This window comes from Mytilus californianus, unplaced genomic scaffold (assembly GCF_021869535.1).
Source record: "Mytilus californianus isolate M0D057914Y unplaced genomic scaffold, xbMytCali1.0.p SCAF_7, whole genome shotgun sequence".
NCBI lineage: Eukaryota > Metazoa > Mollusca > Bivalvia > Mytilida > Mytilidae > Mytilus > Mytilus californianus.
Window position 1 is genome coordinate 92,907,661 of NW_026262723.1, and position 24,728 is coordinate 92,932,388.

General features: G+C 31.6%; 2 protein-coding genes across 21 annotated transcripts in view; one reads left to right on the forward strand and one right to left on the reverse strand.

Moving 5' to 3' along the window:
* LOC127708661 (ankyrin repeat domain-containing protein 50-like) overlaps positions 1-7,466 on the reverse strand; it is a 267,995-nt gene extending 260,529 nt beyond the window's left edge. For all 7 annotated transcript variants that reach the window (XR_007985347.1, XR_007985346.1, XR_007985344.1 and 4 more), the window contains exons 1-6: positions 7,299-7,466; positions 4,426-5,028; positions 3,487-3,592; positions 2,494-2,558; positions 1,843-1,956; positions 329-463 (exon numbers count right to left, since the gene is read on the reverse strand). Coding sequence is in view for 1 of the 7 variants with exons in the window: in XM_052213743.1 (XP_052069703.1) it covers positions 329-463; positions 1,843-1,956; positions 2,494-2,558; positions 3,487-3,592; positions 4,426-5,028; positions 7,299-7,323 (1,048 nt within the window). In the remaining 6 variants the exon portion in view is untranslated. The remainder of the gene's footprint in view (positions 1-328; positions 464-1,842; positions 1,957-2,493; positions 2,559-3,486; positions 3,593-4,425; positions 5,029-7,298) is intronic.
* A 131-nt stretch (positions 7,467-7,597) lies between these two features.
* The window catches only part of LOC127708668 (FAD-dependent oxidoreductase domain-containing protein 2-like), a 74,067-nt gene continuing 56,936 nt past the window's right edge, over positions 7,598-24,728 (forward strand). For 2 of the 14 annotated variants that reach the window (XM_052213752.1, XM_052213769.1), the window contains exons 1-2: positions 7,598-7,689; positions 23,975-24,036. The gene's annotated coding sequence lies outside the window, so the exon portion shown is untranslated. Of the gene's footprint in view, positions 7,690-23,974; positions 24,037-24,057; positions 24,089-24,114; positions 24,140-24,165; positions 24,191-24,216; positions 24,242-24,267; positions 24,293-24,318; positions 24,344-24,728 lie in introns of those variants that run through there. The other 12 variants (XM_052213753.1, XM_052213760.1, XM_052213754.1 and 9 more) reach the window with 12 other exon arrangements.

A 24,728-nucleotide genomic window follows, 5' to 3' on the forward strand; every position in this document is an offset into this window, starting at 1 on the left:
TAAGTGGAGTTTTTCCTGGTTTGTTTGATCAGGGGAAGTCATATTACCCTAGTTATCTACCTTTATTCCCAGCAAAAGCACTGAGTATAAGTGGAGTTTTTCCTGGTTTGTTTGATCAGTGGGGAAGTCATATTACCAGAGTTATCTCTTTTATTCCCAGCAAAAGCAATGTTAAAGTGGAGTTTATCCTGGTTTGTTTGATCGGTTGGGGGAAGTGGTATTACCAGAGTAACCTACCTTTTTTCCCAGCAAAAGCACTGAGTATAAGTGGAGTTTTTCCTGATTTGTTTGATCGGTTGGGGAAAGTGGTATTACCAGAGTAACCTACCTTTATTCCCAGCAAAAGCACTGAGAATAAGTGGAGTTTTTCCTTCCATATCCCCAACATTAATGTCACAGCCTAACTGTACAATTTTCTTCACAACAGACATGGCCTCTTCTTCTTGTCCAAATACTAATGAAACTATCAACATACAAGTTTAAATGAATTTCAGGCTATTAAGAGACTATATTACTAACTAGCAATCATCTGGTAGAATGTTCTCAAAATTGACCCCAGTCGTACTAGAAGTAGAGTGAAGAATAAAAAATGGTAGAAAGTGGGGTTTCTGGTGATTTTAAAAGAAATTGAACCTAAGTCTGTATATGTCTTGGTTATTTTTCATTGGGTTGCTGTTTCATTAACTTATACCACATATCTCCATTCATTCATAACCAATGTTAATGTTTTACAAAATATAGCAGCTGGTAAAAATTTTGAAGATTTTTTAACAGTTTTATTTTTATTGAATTTATTGTCTATTCCTTGTAATAGTCACAGTAATGTTTAATTAACAGGAACATAGGATATTTTGTTTGGAACTGGTAAGCATCCTAAAGACAATAATGGCCAAGTTTGACATCAGAGTATTAGATTTCTCTAAAGGTTTATGCTGGATGCTGGATATTGGATGGATGAAGGAAGCTAAATGCAAATGATCAGAACAACTCACATTTTCCCTGTTGGCTAAAAAATTAAAGACAACTATGTACATGATGTGTTTGTAACTTTTAAGACTGCTCAATGTATTGGAGAATTCTGTAACCTATCTCTCTTATCAACATCACAGCCAGCACCTAAGTTTATTTAGAATGGCAGATGATGGAGGGACGAAAGATGCCAAATAATCAGAAAAGTTCATACTTCATGTTCTTAAAAGAGGAGAAAGATACAACATGGACATTCAAAATGCATAAGTTGAAGGGAAACCAACAACGCCATGGCAAAAAACAAAAACAACAAAAAGGACAAACTGTCAACATAACACTACATAAAAACTGAGGAACACAAACACCACAAAAAATAGGGATTATCTACAGAATGTAAGCAGATTCTGCTCCACAGGTGGCATCCTTCATGTTGCTAATAATAAGTACAAATTTGATGATGTCGCAATTGTTTTGACTTAACAAGAATATGTGTCAATAGGGCACAATACCCCACTCACACACACTATCATCTGATCATATTTCCATACTCCATGAAATGTAAAATCTTTGTCAAAACCCTTATTTGCCATATATTTTAAACAGTTCACTTAATAGTGAACAAGTATACTAAGTTTCAAGTTTCCTTTTCGATGAAACATGAAATCTGGGTTAAACCCCTAATTTGGCAAATCAATTCATAATGAACATGTGTTTCAAGTTTATGTGACCTAAAACTCAACTAAACTAAAACTTTAACCTGATACATCATGTAAAGTCTAACAGACATTTTAACAGATAGATGCACAAACTTGAAAACATAATGCCCCTTTACTATTTTTGCAGGGCATAAAATAAGACAACTATGAGTTGTACCTTGTCTGACTGCTACATGTATTGGAGAATTCTGTAACCTATCTCTCTTATCAACATCACAGCCAGCATCTAATAACATATTGGCAATATCAGGATAGTTATTGGTGATTGCAACTGAATAAAATAAAGAAGGAAAAAGGATTTACATATGTTAATAAGAGGCAACATTAGTTTAATGATGTTCATAACTTGTAAAATTCATTTTGAATATACAAACTAAAGTAAAATAATGAGAAATTTGCATAAACTGAAAATGGAGCAAGACCAGGTACATCTCCTGATATACATGCATCATATGCCTGGCCAATTATGTCTTTAATACCGGGTATTTAGCAGAAGCTACTTATTTGTGAACCAAATTTTCTTGTAAATAATTTGTTACAGAAGACATTTTTTTTACTCTTAATTATCTAAACTGAAACTCCGCCAAGTGAAACTGTTGGATTCAAGGAACCTTTAGAATTTTTCACAAAATATCATACAACTGAATTTGATCTTAAGTTATACTGAATTGTTCACGACTTAAATGCATGAAGGATAATTTTTCTACCAACCTATACTTGAACAGATTAATCTATCATTAACTGGAAATTTTGTAAATAGATTTAACTACTTCAGCTTCTATGTTAATATCTACTGATATAATCATACCTAGTAGTGGTGTCATTCCCTTTGTAGATGGGGTATCTAGCTGGATCCTCTTATGCAGCTCAGCTCTATAAAGACAGTAAATAATTATGATAAATAATTATGGTAAATAATACTATCTTATTTTTCATTATAAGTATAATTATAAGGAGGGGCTGGTGCATAATATTTTAACAGGTTATTAAATGATCTAGATGTCTGCACAGGAAGATTATCAAGACCATTAAATATTGTTTCTTAATCAACACATTTTTTTCTCAAAACATCCTTTAATTTAACTGCTTTACATTCTTATATCATTATAGCAACTTAATCTTAAATAAGATGTCATCCTGTAAAGAAAAATGCTATTTCTATTACTATAAATTCAGAAATTATTGTGTGCATTTATTATTGCAATATTTGAAAATATAGATAGAAATGTGAGATTAATTATTGCGATTTAAGGAAAATCCTCATACACATATTTGTAACAAATTCAGAATGTGAGATCTTACTATTGAGATACTCACTCAGTCGCATTAATTGCATTAATCAAACCTGCCAATAATTTCTGAATTTACAGTATATCAAATCAACAGAAGATTTTTGTTCATTTAAAAGATCGTTCAAAATTGTATTTTTAAAAATCAAGCATGGAATACTTAAGTTATGGTCAGCTCTCAAAAATTAGGGTTTGTTGGGGTACAGTAAACTCACATTTTTTTTTGCTTAATGTTTGCCATGTACATGTTTGTACTTTTTTCTTTTCAACAATGTCTATGATTTTCTATAATGAGGGCCTTTGGAAAGGTAAGCTCCAATGTCTATTGTCTTTTGAGTTTTGGTTTCATTTGATTGGGGTCTCGCTGATGTATTCATTTTGTTTATTAATATTCAATTAGTAACTGCATTAATTTTTCTAGTTCTTGGATGAGGGATCTACCTTATTCAACAAACTTGGTATACAAATGTAATAATTCAGTCCTTTTGTAGCATAACTCCTTTTGAACTTACGTGGAATGGTACTTAATAATTTCCTTGATGATGTCTATCTGATGTTCCTTTACTGCATGGTATAATGGAGTGCAGCCTTGTCGGTCTTTATGATTTAATTGTGCACCTACAAAAGATTACTGTATATTCAGAAATTATTGCGAGGTTTTTATTAATGCGAATAATGCGGCTGGTTCAGTGAGTATCACAATAATAAGAACTCGCATTCTGATATCTTATACATATATCATGTATGAAGATTTTCCTGAGATGGCAATAACTTATCTTGCATTTTTGTCCATTCTTTAAAATTCAGAATAATAAATGCATGCAACAATTTCTGAATTGACCATGTTTACAATATCAGTTTTTAGAATTGTACAATGTACCTTTGATTACCATGAAGGAAGTTCTACTAAATCAGATTTCATAATTCTCTTACTCATTTGTAAATATGTTTGACTATACAATATATAATACAATACAATACAATAATTCAATTAACTAAGGAAAGTGCCCTAATGAGACTAATAATAACGATTTAGTTATGAACATGATGAATGGATTTCATCTTCGACATCTGTTGACATGTTCATATCGATCATGGACAAAGTAATTATTTATCCAATATAAATAAAATTTTCCCATTTAGAGTTCAGGACTATAAGCAGTATCTTATCTTACTTTCTCCACTGGACATTAGGTAAGCAAAAATCAATCAATCAATCAATCATTCAATTGCTACTTCCGGATAATTTTTAAATTCAAGTTATCAATGAATCACAAGTTACATATTTAATGTTTTTTGGAAAATATAAATCCATAATTTAACAAATTTAACACCAATAAACCCTTTTAGTTAAAAGATTTTGATCTACTTTTTCTTATTGCATCAGGCTATCTCTCTTCAGATTCCAAGACAGCAAGATAAATTTGTTCATTGTTTCTAGTTTTATTTACCATGTTTGATTAAAATCTGAAGTATTTCTGTAAATCCAAGTTTTGCGGCATAAATCATTGAGTTACTATTATTTTCATCTCCTAAGTCCATTTGACAATTAGATTGTATCAAGAATTCAACCATTTCAGCATGTCTCTGCTGTGTTGCTACTACCAAGGGTGTTTCACCTTTCAGGTTTTTGTAATTCAAATCACAATTTTCTCTGATAAGAAGATTGGCTATAGATTTATCCCCAGTTAATGCACAGACACTGATAGGTGTGGTATTAGAGTCATTCAAGGCATTAATACCAGCATTGTTTTTTATCAACAATTTAGCGATATCCTCATAGCCTGATTTACATGCTATATGAAGTAAGCTGTTCAGTTCTGCATCACATGCACCGATATCAGCTCCTTTGTCAATTAACAGTTTACAGATTTCTTCTTGGCCTTCCTTGACTGCTTGCTGTAATGCTGTTTGTCCACGATACTGAAAGTCAACATCAAAATCATCTTCTAAAATTTCTTTCACAGTTGAAACGTCCTTTGCAGTGATTGCATCTTGAAGTTTCCTGATCTGTCGTCTCTTCTCTCTTTTTTCAAACCCTGCTCTACTGTTGTCTGATAAAATATTGGCAAGTGAAATATAGAAATATAATATGTATTTTGAGTTGTGTGTTCCAGCCAGGTAAATAGAAAACAAATACACAATATTTAGAAATTATTTTAAAAGATAGATGTACTGTAATCAGAAAAATGTATGAAAATATAAAGAGCTGCGCCATGAGCGCATGGTATGCCTGTCGCTTTTTCAATGAATAAAGTTCCATAACTTCTCAATGTCATATCAGAAATTTATAAAAAAAACTAAAGGAAGCTTATTCTAATAGATATACCAGTCACCAAAGTTACATAAAAACTGTTCAAAGCATTTTTGAGTTATTGTCTGAAAACTGGAAAATCCCCCCTTTTTATGAATATATTCCCATAACTCAGAAACGTAAAATCTAAAATTTATATAAATCGGAAGGGAGCTTATGTCAATACTTATAGATATTAGCAATTCACCAAAGTTCCTTGAAAATTGGTTAAAGCCTTATTGAGTTATTGTCCGACATGTTGACGACGACGGACAAACAACAGTATACCATAAAACGTCCTGTAAACGGGCGTATAAAAATCCTTCAAATTATCAGCCATAAAGCTGCCTGGTCCCTCCTTTATTTGTATTTATTGGTGTTTTAAAATTTTCATATATAGTTCATGCTTTGATTTTATAGATGTTTATATACACTATTTATAGAATTGAAACCATAAACTTGTCTTCTTTCCACATCAGTAAGGTGCATAAATTGGTGACAACAGAAATGTGAGAAAATTGAACTTGACATTTTTTTTTGTTCATATACTCAGGTATTTAGCATTTTGCTAAAATCTCACACGATTTTTTTTCATGGAAACTAAATCTTTTTAGAATTCACCCTAACCAGCTTACATTCTGCCTTTGATAAGGGCCTAGCTAAGGAACGACAAAATTAAAAAGTGTAAATATTCTATTAAGTAGGGGAAAATTTAAATTATTTTGTTGAAGCATTCTTCTATTTTTTAGTAGAACCGACTTTTTTGTTTATTTCCACTTTATCCACTTTATCAAATTTTGGCATAGAAATGGCAATTGGACTAGTGTTTAGTGGTTCTCACCACTGTGCAATATTCTATAAATAAATAAAATTGAATCATACTCCAGTTGTTGAGCAAAAACCTCAATATTGGAAATTTGAATAATACAAGGAATAAAATGTCTGCAGCAAAAATTATGGTTCCTCGCAAAGTGTTAAAAATTAAAAGATAAAATTATGTGGAAGCAAAAAAATTTTTTTAATAATTGGAAATCTGATGTTTGACTACTCACACTATCAAGGGGACATAACTCTGAAATAACAAATGAAACATTTCAAATTAGAAGATAGGACCTGTGTTTACTCTCTCTCACTGGTTCCTAGCACTGTGTTAAATATTCTAGTGTAGTACATGTACATGTATACTCAAGTTATCTATTGGAAACAGAATTTTTTTTTTTACATTTTACATCATTTATAAGGGCCATCTTGAATATCAAATGGAAAAATGTCATAATTTGAACTTGACCTGTTTTAAGCTGTCTAGTGACAACTTGCAGCATTTTCAATTTTCTAATGATAATAAATTGATTTGCTTAACATTGAAATCATTTTGAAAAATTCGAACAGACCAGGCCGGTAATAATTTAGTCTCTGTTTGCATTTATCTTTAAAAGATACATTGTTTAATTTTCAGCATTATGAAAAATAATTTCACTCTCAAAATCATTGAAAAGATGTTTGGTTGGATATAACATATGTCTTGGACTTGATAGGGCCAGGGCTGTAGGTGATTTGATGGCGGCTTTTCGGTGGGAAATTGCGCCCTATATTAACATAATTTTACTTTATTATAAATACTTAATAGCGTTTGTTTTTATTTTTTTTATTTGTTAACTTTAGTTGTGAGTTTAACGATTACATTTTGTTTTAAATTACAAACCATGGTAGTGTAGGTTAATTGATGGCCATGCCGACGCCAATGTGTTAACAGTTCAATTTATAAATGTGAATCTGAAATGGCAAGGCAAATTCTGGTAACTGTTTAAATTTAATTTTAAGCCCTTGAAGAGTATTCCGATTTTAAACACAAAGCAGAACTTATGTAATCTATAGAGGCTAATTACATATATTTAGAAGTAAAACCAAGTTGATTATTACTCTAAAAAGAGATTGAAATTGCACGTTTAAACTAGAATCAGGTAAATAAACCACCTTGGAGGGCAAAGCAATTCTTGGTGATATGACACTTATCATTTTATATCAAATCACCTTGAGTTCTGTCTCTGAAATTCATTGTCCATCTACAGGAAAGAAATATTCGAAAAATGTCAAGATTATTTCCCTTGTAGCAGGTGCTCGTTTATCTGTTTTGCTGTTTAGTATAAATTGGCGTTGTTAAACAATTTGGAATTTCAGTTAATTAGATTAAACTCAATTTCATATAAGAAATTTGAGTAGACAGTTCTTTATATCACAAAGAGCTCATGTTTTTAGAAAAAGAAAAAACTAGTTGTGGTTAGTTGGTAGTGTTAGCAGCGTGTAATAAGGGAGGTAACTGCACTGTTTATGTAAGAAAAAAATATGCACGATTTTTACCGACTGGAGAAGTTAGCAATTGAGGATTCATAAAAGACAAATAGTGAGCTGTTTTACATAACGGGTAAGAAAACACGGAAAAGGCTAACTTTAGGGAATGGATCTCGTTTTCAATGCTTGTGCGTTAGTTTAATAGTTACGAAATTTGAAACAAACAAGGAAGGTACCGTAGAAAGGCAAATAAATTTACTTTTAAACATGTCTTTGACTGGTTTATACACGCTTTTTATACATAAATGATAAAACAAATCTGAAGGGTAGGTAGGCACTAGCAATTAGGATAGTGTTTGAGGAAACATATGTATTTTTTTATTAAGTATAAGAGTAAGAAAATGGATTTTTATTACTAAATAGCCAACATCATTCACAGAAATTATATTTTTCTCATTACATTTAATATGGAAAATGTGAATTTTGTTGCAAGTCCAGCCAAGATTTTTGCAGAAAATCCCCAAACTGTATTTAAGAGATTTTGCTCTATAAGATTTAAATGAAGATTACTCAGTTGAATTGATTGTCCATGTTTTGCTTCCAATTTATTGTTCATGAAAATTGCTAAACAACTTTATATAATAAAAAACTCATGCTTAGTTATTTAAGTTGAGCGCACGCTTAAAGGTGTACTTGAATAGGTCCATATTTGTATTGGTTTTAAATCTATGATCATCTATATCTATATTTAAAAGATTGCTTTATTGAAATCATTGCTAGCATTACTTAAACCCCTACCCTAGTATCTTTTCGTTTTGATAATATTAGGGGTGGCACTTGAATTATGACCTGGCCACTTATTGTAGTTTTACATTTCCCTGTTACAGTAAAGCATTTTAGAATCATCAGTTTAATGATAGAAAAGGTCATGTAATTGTTGCCTTCATTACTGTCTTCTGTGCATGTATAACAGAGTGACAGTGAAAATCTTTATCACTTCTAAAAGAATTGGGATTCTACATTTTACCATGCAATATGTCAATGAGGGCTATGCATGCAGGGTTGATCAACCAATTATAAAAGAGGGGCCAATACCTTGAAAAGATGACAGGACCCTTTTTTAAAAGCTTTAAGTGATTTAAAAAATCCAAGCTTGAACTGCTGTGTATTATTATTTTTTTTTATATTTTTGATGTAAATTTAGTTGAACAGAATATCAAAGCCATAAGACATTGCAAACTATACCCAGAAACCTAGCCCAAGTTCAAATGGTTTTCAAGCTTTAGCTGTTAGTGAATGGTTTGTGCCAATTTTTTTTATGCCCCTACCATAGGCAACTGGGGCATTAAGTGTTACCCTTGCAGACCTGGGGTAATTCAAAATGTAATTGTAATTAGCTGTAATAAATTACAATTTTGAAAGTTATTCAATGTAATGTGTACTTACTTACTTAATCCTCTTTGTGCTTTGATGCACATAAGGCCGAACAATGTAATGTGTAATTGAGCATATTTTCAATTACATGTAATTGAATGTAATGCATTACATTGCCTGTTTGCCATGTAATTATGAATTACTTTTCAATTACTTTGAATTACATTGTAATATTTCCTGGGAAATTTTAAACATTTTTGTCTTTTCTGACTTGTAAATTTTTTTTTTTTTCTACATTTATTATGCACTTGGTACTTTGATATTTTAAGTACTTTTTAAACATTTTTCATGATGAAAGCAATATAACATTCCTTGATATTTCATTAATAATTATAGCATGTATAATACTCTTTATTTGTATTAAATTCATTTACTTTTTCACATGTTTACATAACAAATCTAAAAATTAAAAACAATACCAATTTATTTACATACAATTTGTAAATATGTTTTTCTAACAATTAACCAATAATCTTAGCCTCAGGTTATTCCTTTCACTTAATTATGAAGTACAAGTATGTCCCTTGAATAAAATGCCAAAGGCAATTTTTATTTTAAACTTTCATATTTATATGTTAAAATCTGTTCAGATGGATATTATTTCAATACTTTTTACAAATTTTAAGTAGAGTCAAAAGGTACAAGAATGGAGTCCAATGTACTTGACAATTTTGACTTGCCAAAAGATAAGTCTGGAAAATGCTACCATTACTCTTCTGTGATAAATGGAAGTTTTAACATGTTTAAAGTTACTTCAAATTTCACATGAGGTACATAAGAAACCTGTTGAAATAAATTAACATTTTTGGTAGAAATTCGTAATTTTTTAGGAAAATATTAAAGAAAAAAAAAATATATATTTATCTATGAATTTTTCCCCCACAAAAATAAGAAATGCAATAAAATAATCAGCATTTAAAATCTAATGGTGATTAAATGTAACAATGACATTATAAATTTAAAAACAAATCTTGAAAAAAATGTTTTGACTGTTATAAGGTGCATGTATATACAAAAGTTCCATTTTATTCTAGCCTGTTGTCATTTAAATTATTATTTTATTCTATTTAAATGATATAGCTCTTACAAGTCTTTAGACAAAAGTAATTGACATGTAATTAATTACATTGGCAATGTAATTGTAATGTAATTAATTACATTTGAAAATCAATGTAATTGTGATGTAATTAATTACATTTAAAAATCAATGTAATTGAAATGTTATTAATTACTTTGGCATGTAATTGACCCCAGGTTTGTACGTTGACCGTCCTTCCATACGTCTTTTCATCCCCCTGTCTGTCTGTCTGTCTGTTAGTCCAAATCAGTTTTCCACACTTTTTTTCTTCATGTTTGAAGATATTGCTTTTATATTTGGTATATAGTTTTATCATTACCAGTTTCAGATCAGTTTTGAATTTTTTTCCTGTCCAATGAATATGTACAGAGTTATGGTTCTTGGACTTAGAAAATTCATGCAAATAATCAGTTTTCCACTATTTTGGTGGATCTTTTTGATTTGATATTTGTTATATAGTTTAACCAAGACAACTTATAGATCAAATTCGAATTTTGTTCCGTTCAGATGGTTTTTTTTGCAGTGTAATGGTCCATGGACTTAGAATATACACACAATTAATCAGTTTTCCACACTTTTTTTCGTCTTGCTTGAAGATATTGATTTGATATTTGTTTAATATATATAGTTTAACCATGACAAGTGACAGATTAACGGTTCGAACTTTGTTTGGTTCGGATGAGTTTTTTGCAGAGTTATGGGTCTCGTACTTAGAAAATTTCCATGCAATACTCTCAGAATACTTGTTTATCAAGAGACGAATTAAAACAATTTTATTTAGAGATCTTTACTTAAGACTTAATTTATTAATTCATTTTAAAAATAAATTATTTTTCAGAAAGTCAATCAGAAAGGTACATCATTGCTGTAAATTCTTTTTTTCAGTCTTGAATCTGTTATTGTTCTCTCTGTACAATAACTGGAGACACATTCGGTTGTTGTACATTAGTGACATCAGCTAAGCTCCGCATGCAACCTCAAAGGAAAAATGCATCTACCATTCAACAATAATTTGAATCTCATACAGACAGTAATATTTGAATTTGATGAATATCAGTATTTTCCAAAGGAAATTGTCTAGTTTCCTGGATTTGCCATACATTTTCTGATGTATAATTCACCCACCAAAGCCAATGTCATTTTTATTTCTGAATCTTTATTGAAACCAAATAATTAGAATTTCTGAAATTTTATTTGATAATTATACAATATTTTGACTGTTATAATAAATTATTACTATTCATGAGTTAAACATAAAGTTTAGATTTTGACCTGACAGTTTTTTGCAGTAGTAAAAAAGGTCAGAAAAATAAGATCTACAAAAGAAATCAACAAGGCCAAAATCTTAATTGACCCCTTACACATTGTAGCAGTTATGGGCCTGGTTTTTACTAATTTTTGTGGTTTTTTTCCAAAACTATAAAAGAAAGACAGAAACGTTATAATGAATAGAAAAAAGTTCATTAAAAAAGATCTACAAATAAAGTCAATAAAGAACAATAACTATCAATTGATTTCTAAGAGAATTATTGCCCTTGAAAGATTTTTACCCTTTTTTGCCTCTTCTTCCAAATACGGCCCACATTCAACACGATGAATATTCTGGCAAGTTGCGCATGATTAAAAACAGGTTATAAATAGGATAAAAACAAATTGTTCTGTTGATTTAGTTGTGGTTTTGGTCACCTCAGACTTGAATATCTCAAGAGACTTTGTTGTGGCGGTATCTGGTGGCAGTTTGTTCCAATCCTTGACGGAGTTTATGAAGAAGGACCATTTCCTACAGTCTTTGGTGGCTGGCTGTAATAGGTAAGTATGTTGTCCTGTCCGGTTTGAGCTCCTTGTTGGTTTTTGTAGATATTTATTCTTGTCTATGGCTACAAGGTCGTTTGTTACTTTGTAACACATGATGAGTCAAGCTTCTTTTCGTCTTGTTTGTAAGCTTTACTATCCTAATTCAGTTATGCCTTTTTTGCCAAAACAATAAAAGAAACAGATAGCAGAAAATAGTAGAAATCTTCCTCGAAATAAGATCTACTAATAAGTCAACATGGCCGAAAAGTCAGGCAACTCCTGATAGGATAAATACATAGTCCCTGTATAATGATTTGTATCCATTTTTTTGCATTTTTGTTAAAAACTATAGCAGATAGAGAGAAACATAAATCAGCAAAATAAGATCTACAACTACAAGTATGTCAACATGGCTGAAATCTTCAGACTCCTTATAGGATTTATTGCCCTTAAATGACAATATTTTACAATTTTTGGTAATTTTACTGATCATCTTGAAATATTTAATAGATGGGTATAAACTGTAAACATGCATGCAGTGAAAATTATCATCAATATAAGATCTTCAAAAATGTTATCTGCTGGCAATGAATGTGAAAATAAATGTGAAAATAAATATCAAAATGGCATATTTTTACCAGTTTAGAGATTCAGGCTCATGGGAGCCTCTTGTTCTTTTTTGCAACTTTACAACCATATGGACCCAACAGAGGTGAACTGGTCTTGTGGTGGTCTCACTTTACTAATAAAATGCAAATTGTGTTGGTTTCAGGTTTTTAAAAGCATTTAATTATATTTAGATATATACATATTAGGTCAAGGAATAAGAATGTCGCCCATTGTCACCATTGATTAAGTTGGTGCACATAAAAGTTCCTGAGAGGTTATGTTGGTTGTTATTGTAATGTGAAACCAAATTAAAATAGATATTATTGCTAAGATCTTAAAACTCAGCTTTTACAATGTAATTGATAATTTATAAAGTATAAATTAGCTATAAAAAAACTAATAAGTTGTGGTATGATCGCCAATGAGACAAACTTCCACCAGAGACCAAATGACGTTGATTTTAGCAACAATAGGTTACTGTTCAGTCTTCCAACAATAAGTAAAACCCATACTGCATATAGAAAGTTATAAAAAACCCAAACATGACAAAGGTAAAACAATTCGAACGAGAAAATTAACAGCAGTGATTTATGTACAAGACAATAAATAAAAAACAAATATGGTATACAGCAACAAGCAACAACCACTGAATTACAGGTTCCTGACTTGGGACAGGTACATACAGAATGTGGCAGGGATAAACATGTTTACAGGCTCCCAACCCTTGCCCTAATCTGGGACATACATGTATCTTCATTATTTTCTACCTCATTTCATTCGTACTAAAATAAATATTTTCTGAACTAACTAAAATAAACAACAAACAAGAAAATGGGTTGTGCGTTCGTTACAAAGATCTCATAAATTTTATATAATGAACGAGTCAACAAAAAACAATAAAGATCATACATATGTATCAATGTCAACATGTTATATAATCACATAAGTATCAAGAGTACAAAGCTACTACTAGAAGGAGGGGGAGGGAGGGAAAGCTAACGCAAACAACTGGAATATTCTTATAACACGTCCTTTCCAACTTTGTAACAAACGTCGCATTAATCGAACGGACCCATACAAATTCCTTATATACCCTCAACCAAAACCATCCGTTCAAAAACATAACCCGCGAAAAATACCAAGTAAGGGAAACCCCCTTAATGACATAACGGAACGCAAAGAAATAGATTTAATGAGATAGCCCATCAATACTAAAGTGTAACAATAATTATAAACTTGATTTAATTCTTAATATTTGTTATATATCAATCAGTTAAAATTGAATTTTTGTCTAATATGTGTGAATAAATTAAATAAGTCAGTTAGTAATCTAATATTACTCTTTTGATGTCTGATTGTCTAATAGGTCAATTTATAAGCCTGATTCATACATTGTCAGTCTTGTGTTTGAGTTTATTTGAAATCACTATATACATAGTGGTAAAAAATAACTAAAGGAACATTTTTAACCGGATTTTCAAGGGAAATATCGGTTATTAAAATGGTGATATATGGCGGGCGGCTGGGCGGTTCTACGGGCGGCTGCCAAACAGCGTCAGCACAATAACGTGAAAATGCTTTAACAATTTTTTTTCAAATTTAAATATGTTGTTTCCTGGGACTAAATGAAGGTCTCTATTAATTTTCAAGATTTTAGTATATCTCCTTTGTGAGTTATCGCCATTTTTAATATCCAAAAGTAGAATTTTTTAATATTTTACTGTTGTTATCATGTTATGATTTGTCTTATCTCAGAATAAAAATTGGAGTGACAGATTTATTTGAAAATTATCTATTTCTTAAGTGGTAATGATTATAAGCTATATCATTAGACATTTTGAAGATTATTGCATTATTAATTATGTTAGAGTACTATGTTAAACAACCATAGTTCTGTTCAATTAGATATTATAAATATTTTAGCATATGATAATGATTTATTTTCATTATTAATTAGATCTTGGAAATATTTTAGCATATGATAATCATTGGAGTGACAGATTTATTTGAAAATTTTCTGTTTTCTGATAAGATCTGTAGGACTGTATATATAAAGTTTGAAACTTACTAGTATTACTGTATAAATGTAGTTTGGAATTTACTGTTCATTATTATACATTTTGTAGATAATTAAGTGTTCTTTAATCATATATATTCTTACCCCTACCCCCTTCAATTTGATAATGTGCTTTTATCTTGTAAACGGTCGAGATCCCTACTCCTAAACCATATATATTCTTGTATGGGACAATAAAACAAATCAAATGAAATATTGGGATAGTCCTCAGGTTCACAGCTACCCTCCTTTTTTTTGAAAACTTGTAAATGTGCAAGCTCCCCACCCTGAAACCATATATATTCTTGTATGTTACAAATCAAATGAAATAAAAGGTGAGTCCCCTGGGGTCACCCCACTGTGTCTGTTTGAGAACTTGTAAACAGTCGAGATCCCCACCCCTAAACCATATATATTTTTGTATGGGACAATAAAAGAAATCAAATGAATTATAGGGGAAGTCCATTGTGGTAACCCCCCACCCCCTTCTGTTTGAGAAATTGTAAATGGTTGAGATCCCCACCCCTAAACCATATTTATTCTTGTATTTGACAATAAAACAAATCAAATAAAATTTAGGGGAAGTCCACGAGGGTAAACCCCACCCCCTTCTTTTTGAAAACTTGTAAACGGTTGAGATCCCCACCCCTAAACCATATATAATCTTTTTTGGGACAATAAAACATATAAAATGAAATTTAGGGATGTCCCCTGGGGTAACCCCCGCTCCCTTTTTTTTGAAAATTTGTAAACAGTCAAGATCCCCACCCTGAAACCGTTTTTCTTCTTGTATATTACAATAAAACAAATCAAATGAAATAAAAGTCGAGTACCCCTGGGGTCACCCCCACCTTTTTCCTGTTTAAGAACTTGTAAACGGTTAAGATCCCTCACCCCTAAACCATATATATTCTTGTATGGGACAATAAAACAAATCAAATGTAATATAGGGGAAGTCCATTGGGGTAACCCCCACCCCCTTCTTTTTGATAGCTTGTAAACGGTCAAGATTCCCACCCAGAAACCATATATATTCTTGTATGGGACAATATATCAAATCAAATTAGATATAGATGAAGTCCACGGGGGTAAATCCCAACCCCTTCTTTTTGAAAACTTGTAAACGGTGGAGATCCCCACCCCTAAACCATATATATTCTTGAATGGGACAATAAAACAAATCAAATGAAATTGAGGGGAAGTCCCCTGGGGTAACCCCCAACCCCTTTTTAGCTCACCTGACCTGAAAGGTCAAGTGAGCTTTTCTCATCACTTTGCGTCCGTCGTCCGTCGTCCTGCGTCCGTCGTCCGTAAACTTTTACAAAAATCTTCTCCTCTGAAACTACTGGGTCAAATTTAACCAAACTTGGTCACAATCATCATTGGGGTATCTAGTTTAAAAAATATGTCCGGTGATCCGGTCAACCAACCAAGATGGCCGCCATGGCTAAAAATAGAACATAGGGGTAAAATGTAGATTTTGGCTTATATCTCTGAAACCAAAGCATTTAGAGCAAATCTGACATGGGGTAAAATTGTTTATCAGGTCAAGATCTAACTGCCCTGAAATTTTCAGATGAATCTGACAACCCGTTGTTGGGTTGCTGCCCCTGAATTGGTAATTTTAAGGAAATTTTGCCGTTTTTGGTTATTATCTTGAATATTATTATAGATAGAGATAAACTGTAAGAGCAATAATGTTCAGCAGAGTAAGATCTACAATTAAGTCAACTTGACCAAAATGGTCAGTTGACCCCTTAAGGAGTTATTGCCCTTTATAATCAATTTTTAACCATTTTTCGTAAATTTTTGTAATCTTTTACAAAAATCTTCTCCTCTGAAACTACTTAGACAAATTTAACCAAACTTGTCCACAATCATCATTAGGGTATATAGTTTAAAAAATGTGTCCGATGACCCCGCCCACGAACTAACATGGCCGACATGGCTAAAAAATAGTACATAGGGTAAAATGCAGTTTTTGGCTCATATCTCTGAAACCAAAGCATTTAGAGCAAATCTGACATGGGATAAAATTGTTTATCAGGTCAAGATCTATCTGCCCTGAAATTTTCAGACCAATCAGGCAAATCATTGTTTGGTTGCTGCCCCTGAATTTGTAATTTTAATGAAATTTTGTCGTTTTTGGTTATTATCTTGAATATTATTATAGATAGAGATAAACTGTAAACAGCAATAATGTTCAGCAAAGTAAGATCTACAATTAAGTCAACTTGACCAAAATGATCAGTTGACCCCTTAAGGAGTTATTGCCCTTTATAGTCAATTTTTAACCATTTTTCGTAAATTTTTGTAATCTTTTACAAAAATCTTCTCCTCTGAAACTACTAAGACAAATTTAACCAAACTTTTACACAATCATCATTAGGGTATATAGTTTAAAAAATGTGTCCGATGACCCCGCCTGCGAACCAAGATGGCCGACATGGCTAAAAATAGAACATAGGGGTAAAATGTAGATTTTGGCTTATATCTCTGAAACCAAAGCATTTAGAGTAAATCTGACATTGGGTAAAACTGATTATCAGGTCAAGATCTATCTGCCCTGAAATTTTCAGACCAATCAGGCAACACGTTGTTGGGTTGCTGCCCCTGAATTGGTAATTTTAAGAAAATTTTGCAGCTTTTAGTTATTATCTTGAATATTATTATAGATAGAGATAAACTGTAAACAGCAATAATGTACAGCAAAGTAAGATCTACAAATAAGTCAACATGACCAAAATTGTCAATTGACCCCTTAAGGAGTTATTGCCCTTTATAGTCAATTTTTTACAATTTTTTCATAGATTTTGTAAATTTTTGTAAATTTTTACAAAATATTTTCCACTATAACTACTGGGCCAAGTTCATTATAGATAGAGATAATTGTAAGCAGCAAGAATGTTCAGTAAAGTAAGATCTACAAACACATCACCATCACCAAAACACAATTTTGTCATGAATCCATCTTTGTCCTTTGTTTAATATGCACATATACCAAGGTGAGCGACACAGGCTCTTTAGAGCCTCTAGTTTTTGAAAACTTGTAAACGGTCAAGATCCCCACCCCGAAACCATATATATATTCTTGTATGGGACAATAAAAAAAATCAAATGAAATATAAGGCGAGTCCCCTGGGGTCACCCCCACCCCCCACCTGTTTGAGAACTTGTAAACGGTCGAGATCTTTACCCCTAAACCATATATATTCTTGTATGGGACAATAAAACAAATCAAATGAATTGAAGGGGAAGTCCCCTGGGGTAACCCCCACCCCCCCTTTTTTTTGAAAACTTGTAAACTGTCAAGATCCCCACCCCGAAACCATATATATTCTTGTATGGGACAAGAAAAAAAATCAAATGAAATATAAGGCGAGTCCCCTGGGGTCACCCCCACCCCCTCCTATTTGAGAACTTGTAAACGGTCGAGATCCTTACCCCTAAACCATATATATTCTTGTATGGGACAAGAAAACGAATCAAATGAAATATAGGGGAAGTCCAGTGGGGTCACCCCCACCCCCCTTTTTTTTGAAAACTTGTAAACTGTCAAGATCCCTACCCCGAAACCATATATATTGTTGTATGGGACAATAAAACAAATCAAATGAAATAAAAGGTGAGTCCCCTGGGGTCACCCCACCCCCTCCTGTTTGAGAACTTGTAAACGTTCGAGATCCCCACCCCTAATCCATATATATTCTTGTATGGGACAAAAAAACAAATCATATGAAATATAGGGAAAGTCCAGTGGGGGTAACCCCCACACCCCTTCTTTTTGATAACTTGTAAATGGTAGAGATCCCCACCCCTAAACCATACTTATTCTTGAATGGGACAATAAAACAAATCAAATGAAATTGAGGGAAAGTCCCCTGGGGTAACCCCCACCCCCCTTCTTTTTGAAAACTTGTAAATGGTCAAGATCCCCACCCTGAAACCATATATATTCTTGTATGGGACAATAAAACAAATCAAATGAAATATAAGGTGAGTCCCCTTGGGTCACCCCCACCCCCCTCCTGTTTAAGAACTTGTAAACGGTCGAGCTTTTCATTATTAATAAGATAATACCACATTGAGGTCCAAAGGGTCCTAAATTAAACTTTTGTTTAATTTCATCAAAAATTGAATTCTTTGGTTCTTTGATATGCTGATTCTAACAATGTTTGAGTGTTAAATCATTTCTAATTTTAGAGAACTTAGTCATCACTGGTTGTTGTTATTATATTATTGATTATAATTTGAAAAATTGCATCATATCTTATTTTAGAGAACTATTTATCCAGTTTGAGTTATTTCCATTTGCACAGAAAATATTATGGATAAAATTAACCTGTGTTTCATTTCAACATAAATTAAATATATATATAGGGTTCTTTCAAATGCTGAATCTAAACTCTATTTAAATATTAGATTTTTAGGCCCAGTTTTCAAGTTGGTCCAAATCAGGGTCCAAAATTAAACTTTGTTTGATTCAACAAAAATTGAATTTATGGGGTTCTTTGAAATGCTGAATCTAACCATGTATTGAGAGATTTTGGATTGTGGGCTCCTTTTATCAAATTGGTCCACATTGAGGTCCAAAGGGTCCTAGATTAAATGTTTGTCTGATTTCATCAAAAATTGAATTCTTGGGGTTCTTTGATATGCTGATTCTAATATGTACTTAGATTTTTGATATTGGACCATAATAGGTATTTAAATGTCCAATTTCAAATATATTAGTTCTTTGACTACATTCATTTTGTGTCACAAACCTATGATGTGTCAAATTTTCAATCACAATCCAAATTCAGAGCTGTTTTAAGTTTAAATGTAGTGTCCATACTTGCTCAACTGTTCAGGGTTCGACCTCTGCAGGAAAATCCCGTTTGCTGTCTCTCTGACAGCCTCTTGTTTTCTTTATCTTGAAAATATTTTCACGAATTGTGTTCATTATGTTGTTATTTATTTCATTTGGTTCATTGTGTATACTTGGGCAATAATACAATTTGTTTTTATCCATGACGAATAAAAGTAATATTTGATCAATTCACTGCCTATATTGTATTCAGGAGAAAGACTGAAAGCAAATATATACATTTCCCTTCTCTTTCAGCTATATATTCTAAATGCAGTTTCAATGTTTTGTTTTATGTTTTTATGCAGAGCCTACGATATTATGCCTTGCCTATGATAGAAGTGGGCATGATGTTTTCTGGTATGTGCATGTGTGTGTCTGACTGTTGTCTCGAAACAAGATAAAGTTTTGAAGCTTGAAGCTTGATGCACATGTTCATTAAAAAGATTATGATATGAACTTTAAAAATTATACGCCAAATAAGTATTTTGACCCCAATTACATTGTTCACTGTACTAAGAAATGTGATAGTGGTAAATTAGTACATTCCTAGGTTATAGTTCTTGGTTAATGTAGTTAACTAGGAAGTTTTGGTCACATCAACGTTAACTTGAAACTTAGTACTGCTACACATGTTCATTGTGAGGTAAACTTAAAGAAATATAAGAAAAACAATGATTTTGACCCTGATTTCACAGTGCACTGAACATGGACATATAAAAGTGTGAGGGGGAACATTGTCCTATGGTCACATATTCTGGTTGAAACAAAGTTTCATCAGCAATTTAATACATGTACATCATTTTGTGGTATCGAAAGTTCCCAAAACTTATTTTTAGATTAATTTAAGACTTAAGATTGTATGGAATTGTAAAGAAGTTTGGTCGATTGACAATCTTACCAAAAGACATTAAAAACCAACATATAATATATCTTAAACAACAATGTGATGAACTTCAGCTAATAACATTATACAATAGAATTGATATTTTGTAATGGGTGATAATACCATGTACTTGATATTAAATAAAGCATCTCTATATGACATTTGTTCTGTTGCTAGTGTAATTTCTGACTCATAGATAAGCTGCTTATTGTACAAGCCCCTTTTGTCAGTTTGTAAAAGGTACATGCAGCATTAACTTTTCAATTAATATTAGACATTCAGGTACTATTTTATCTGTAAAAAAATTGGATAATTCTATCGAACTTGATCTGTTTGTCAATTTTCTGTTCTGACTTAACTGTGGAGTCAATCAATTCTTCTCATGCAAGGAAATAAATGTCAGTGTATTATGTTATTATGTCCATATAAGAACTCTCAGAGTTCAGTACAAAAATGGAAAAAAAATCCTAGTTTCGCACATTATAACAGTTTGTGTTCCCTTGTAATCAACATTAAATACTCAAACCATTTTGAGGTAATAGTCTGCCATTCTAGTTAACTATATATGTGTCATTTCTGAATTATGAATGTTCTATTTTTAAAATATGATGGATCAGTGTATTATATGTTTTTGTTTGCACTTATTTTTTTACTAGATTGACAACAATTTTTTCCATAAGTGGTTAATTTTTTTATTGAGAAAGTGAGACAGTAATCCTAGATTCCGTCTTTGATAGCGTCAACATTTAGGTTCAGTCTGTGGTTAAAGTTTTTGTCGAGCTTTCGACTTTAGTCGAAAAAGTGAGACATAGCGATCCTACATTCCGTCGGCGTCGTCGTCGTCGTCGTCGTCGGCGGCGTCCACAAATATTCACTCTGTGGTTAAAGTTTTTGAAATTTTAATAACTTTCTTATACTATCCTGGATTTCTACCAAACTTGGACAGAAGCTTGTTTATGATCATAAGATAGTATCCAGAAGTAAATTTTGTAAAAATAAAATTCCATTTTTTCCGTATTTAACTTATAAATGGACTTAGTTTTTCTGCCGGGAAATATTACATTCACTCTGTGGTTAAAGTTTTTAAAATTTTAATAACTTTCTTAAACTATCCTGGGTTTGTACCAAACTTGGACAGAAGCTTGTTTATGATCATAAGATAGTATCTAGAAGTAAATTTTGTAAAAAAATAAATCCATTTTTTCCTTATTTTACTTTTAAATGGACTTAGATTTTCTGCTGGGAAACAACACATTCACTCTGTGGTTAAAGTTTTTAAAATTTTAATAACTTTCTTATACTATTTTGGATTTGTACCAAACTTGGACAGAAGCTTGTTTATGATCAAAAGCTAGTATCTAGAAGGAAATTTTGTAAAAACATAAATCCATTTTTTTCGTATTTTACTTTTAAATGGACTTAGATTTTCTGCCAGGAAACAACATATTCACTCTGTGGTTAAAAGTTTTTAAAATTTTAATAACTTTCTTATACTATTTTGGATTTGTACCAAACTTGGACAGAAGCTTGTTTATGATCAAATGCTAGTATCTAGAAGGAAATTTTGTTTTTTGCAGTTAACATTACATTCAGTCTACAGTTAAAGTTTTTAAACATTTATTAGATTCATAAACTATCCTGGATTTTTACCAAACTTGGGCATAAGCTTCCTACAATCAAAAGATAGTATCAAGAGGAATATTTTTATTGATTTACTTCCTCATTTTTGTTGAGCCTGCGATTAACAGAAAAAGTAGGCGAGACACTGGGTTCCGCGGAACCCTTACAAATTTTTTTAGACATCAATAACTTTGTCAAACTTTCATGGAATTTTAGGAAATTTGGACAGAAACTTGTTTATGACCAAAATACAGTATCCAGAGCAAAATTTTGAAAATATTTATTTTCATTTTTCCTTATTTTACTGATAAATGGACTTAGTATTTTTTACTTTTAACAAATAGATACAGTCTGGGGTTAAAGTTTGTTTCGCATCAAAAACTTGGACAGAAGCTAATCTTCAAGTCCATGAAATAGCATTTTATAAAAGAATTTGATTTTTTTTTTTAAATTCTGTATTTTACAGATAAATGGACTCACTTTGTAAGTCAACAATACACTTTCACTCTGACAGCAGCAATCGCAGGTGAGACACAGGGTTCCATGGAACTCCTTACAAATTTTTATTATAACATACTGAGAAGTGAGGGAGATTAGCTTAGATTTTTGCCATGTTCTCACAACATTCTTTGCCTATTCGTCTACCAGTATTTTCTTTTTGTTTCTTCATCTCATTATTTTTTGTTTGCCCTCTTTGTACATATTGTATTTACTTACCTTTTTTTTAATACCAACCATCCAACTAGGCACTTATAGAGCACCAATGTTGGATTTGTAGGTTGTTCTATAAGTAAGTATCTGACTATCATATGTTTTCATGATAAGCAGACATAAAGACAAATCAAATTTTGTTTTTGTTTTGAAAAAGCGAAAAGTTAAGCATGCAGTTTCTGGCAGCGTCAACAATGTATTAATTTGTGATTATGTTAGTTTAAGAAGAACTGCTAGTGGTAGGTCAATAATATTTGGCATGCAGTTGTATAAGAATGGGTACATCTCATTTGCCCCCTCAGTCATGGTCTATTGACTTTAAAATGTTTGCATAGTTTACATGTTAAAGTTTGTGATAAGGTCAGTGTATGATGAAGCACTTATGGTAAGTCAATGATATTTGATATGCAGCTGTATTAGCATATGCTCTTCTCATTTCCATGGAGTTTATATGGTCCTGCCCCCTCATCATGGTTTATTGCTTTTGAAACTTTTGCATGGTTAACATGTTATAGTGTGTGTTTAGGTAAGTTTAAAGGGAACTGCTGATGATAAGTCAATGATATTTGGTATGCAGTTGTATTTAAGCATTGCCATTTCTGATTTCCAAGGAGATTTTTGGCCCTTAACATTCAGTCATGGTTCATTGACTTTAAATGTTTTGCATATTTTAATTAAAATATATCCATTTTAGTTTCAACATTTGCATTTAACGATAAAAAATATATACATAGGCAAGACATATCTCTGTCAACAGTTTATTTTTATCAACCACTGAGTTCATAGTTTTAAATTTTTTAAAACTCAATTGTCAATGGCCTGTTAGGTCATATTCACATAAGGATGAAAGCTAGAAGTCACAAAAACAATGACTTGACAGCAATGCCTTAACAGCACTCTCATACTTTAGATTTCATATTTCCATATAATTTTGAAATGTTCATTATAGACAATTTTTTTATTTTTAGGACACATTTTGTGCAACCTGGCAATTCGAGTCTTTGATATTCATATTTCATGTATTTGTATCCAAGATGAATTTTTTTTTTAAAAATACAAATAAATTTTTTTATTATTCCTTAATTAAAGATTAGATTTCAAGAAAAAGAATTACAAAATCACCCCACCATACTTTAACAGTTAACGGAAAACATCAAAAACCAGGAGATAATTTAAATGACCTAGAACAAATTGAAGCTTTTAAACACTGTATTTTTCTACAAAGTTCCCTTAAAAAAATTATTTATGTTTACTTTTAAATTATTGTTATACATATATAAAGAATGGTCCAGTGAATCTATGTTAATTATATCTCAATATTAAAGAAAAAATGAAATTCAAGTATGTGCATGTTAATGATTTATCTTAATTTTTATTTCAGGTTAATTCATACATACATACATGTCTCAGGTTAATGAACATCAAACAGTCACAAAATACAAGGTAAGTTGGGCTGTGGTGTATAGCAGTTGTTGGTAGAAGTCTGTAGGGTAAGGTAGTATGTTCACATATTATTACAATTGTTGGTAGAAGTCTGTAGGGTAAGGTTGAATGTTCACATATTATTACAATTGTTGGTAGAAGTCTGTAGGGTAAGGTTGAATGTTCACATATTATTACAATTGTTGGTAGAAGTCTGTAGGGTAAGGTTGAATGTTCACATATTATTACAATTGTTGGTAGAAGTCTGTAGGGTAAGGTAGTATGTTCACATATTATTACAATTGTTGGTAGAAGTCTGTAGGGTAAGGTTGTATGTTCACATATTATTACAATTGTTGGTAGAAGTCTGTAGGCTAAGGTAGTATGTTCACCAGGGATGGGGTAATCGTAATCTGTAATCGTAATCGATTGTAATTGATTACATTTTTTCCAGTAATCGACAGTAATCTGTAATCGAAGATATTTTCGATTACATGTAATCGTAATTTAATCGATTACAGCAAAAATTATGATGTAATCATCGATTACTTTTCGATTACATTTCGATTACTTTGGTAAAATAGCTTGATGAAATATAATCTATATTATATGAAAGTATGTATGTATTCATCACTTTATAGTACAGATAAAAATAAAATGTATTGATATGACTTAAGAGTTTATCAAATGCCTTGTTTCTATCTATTGGCTCC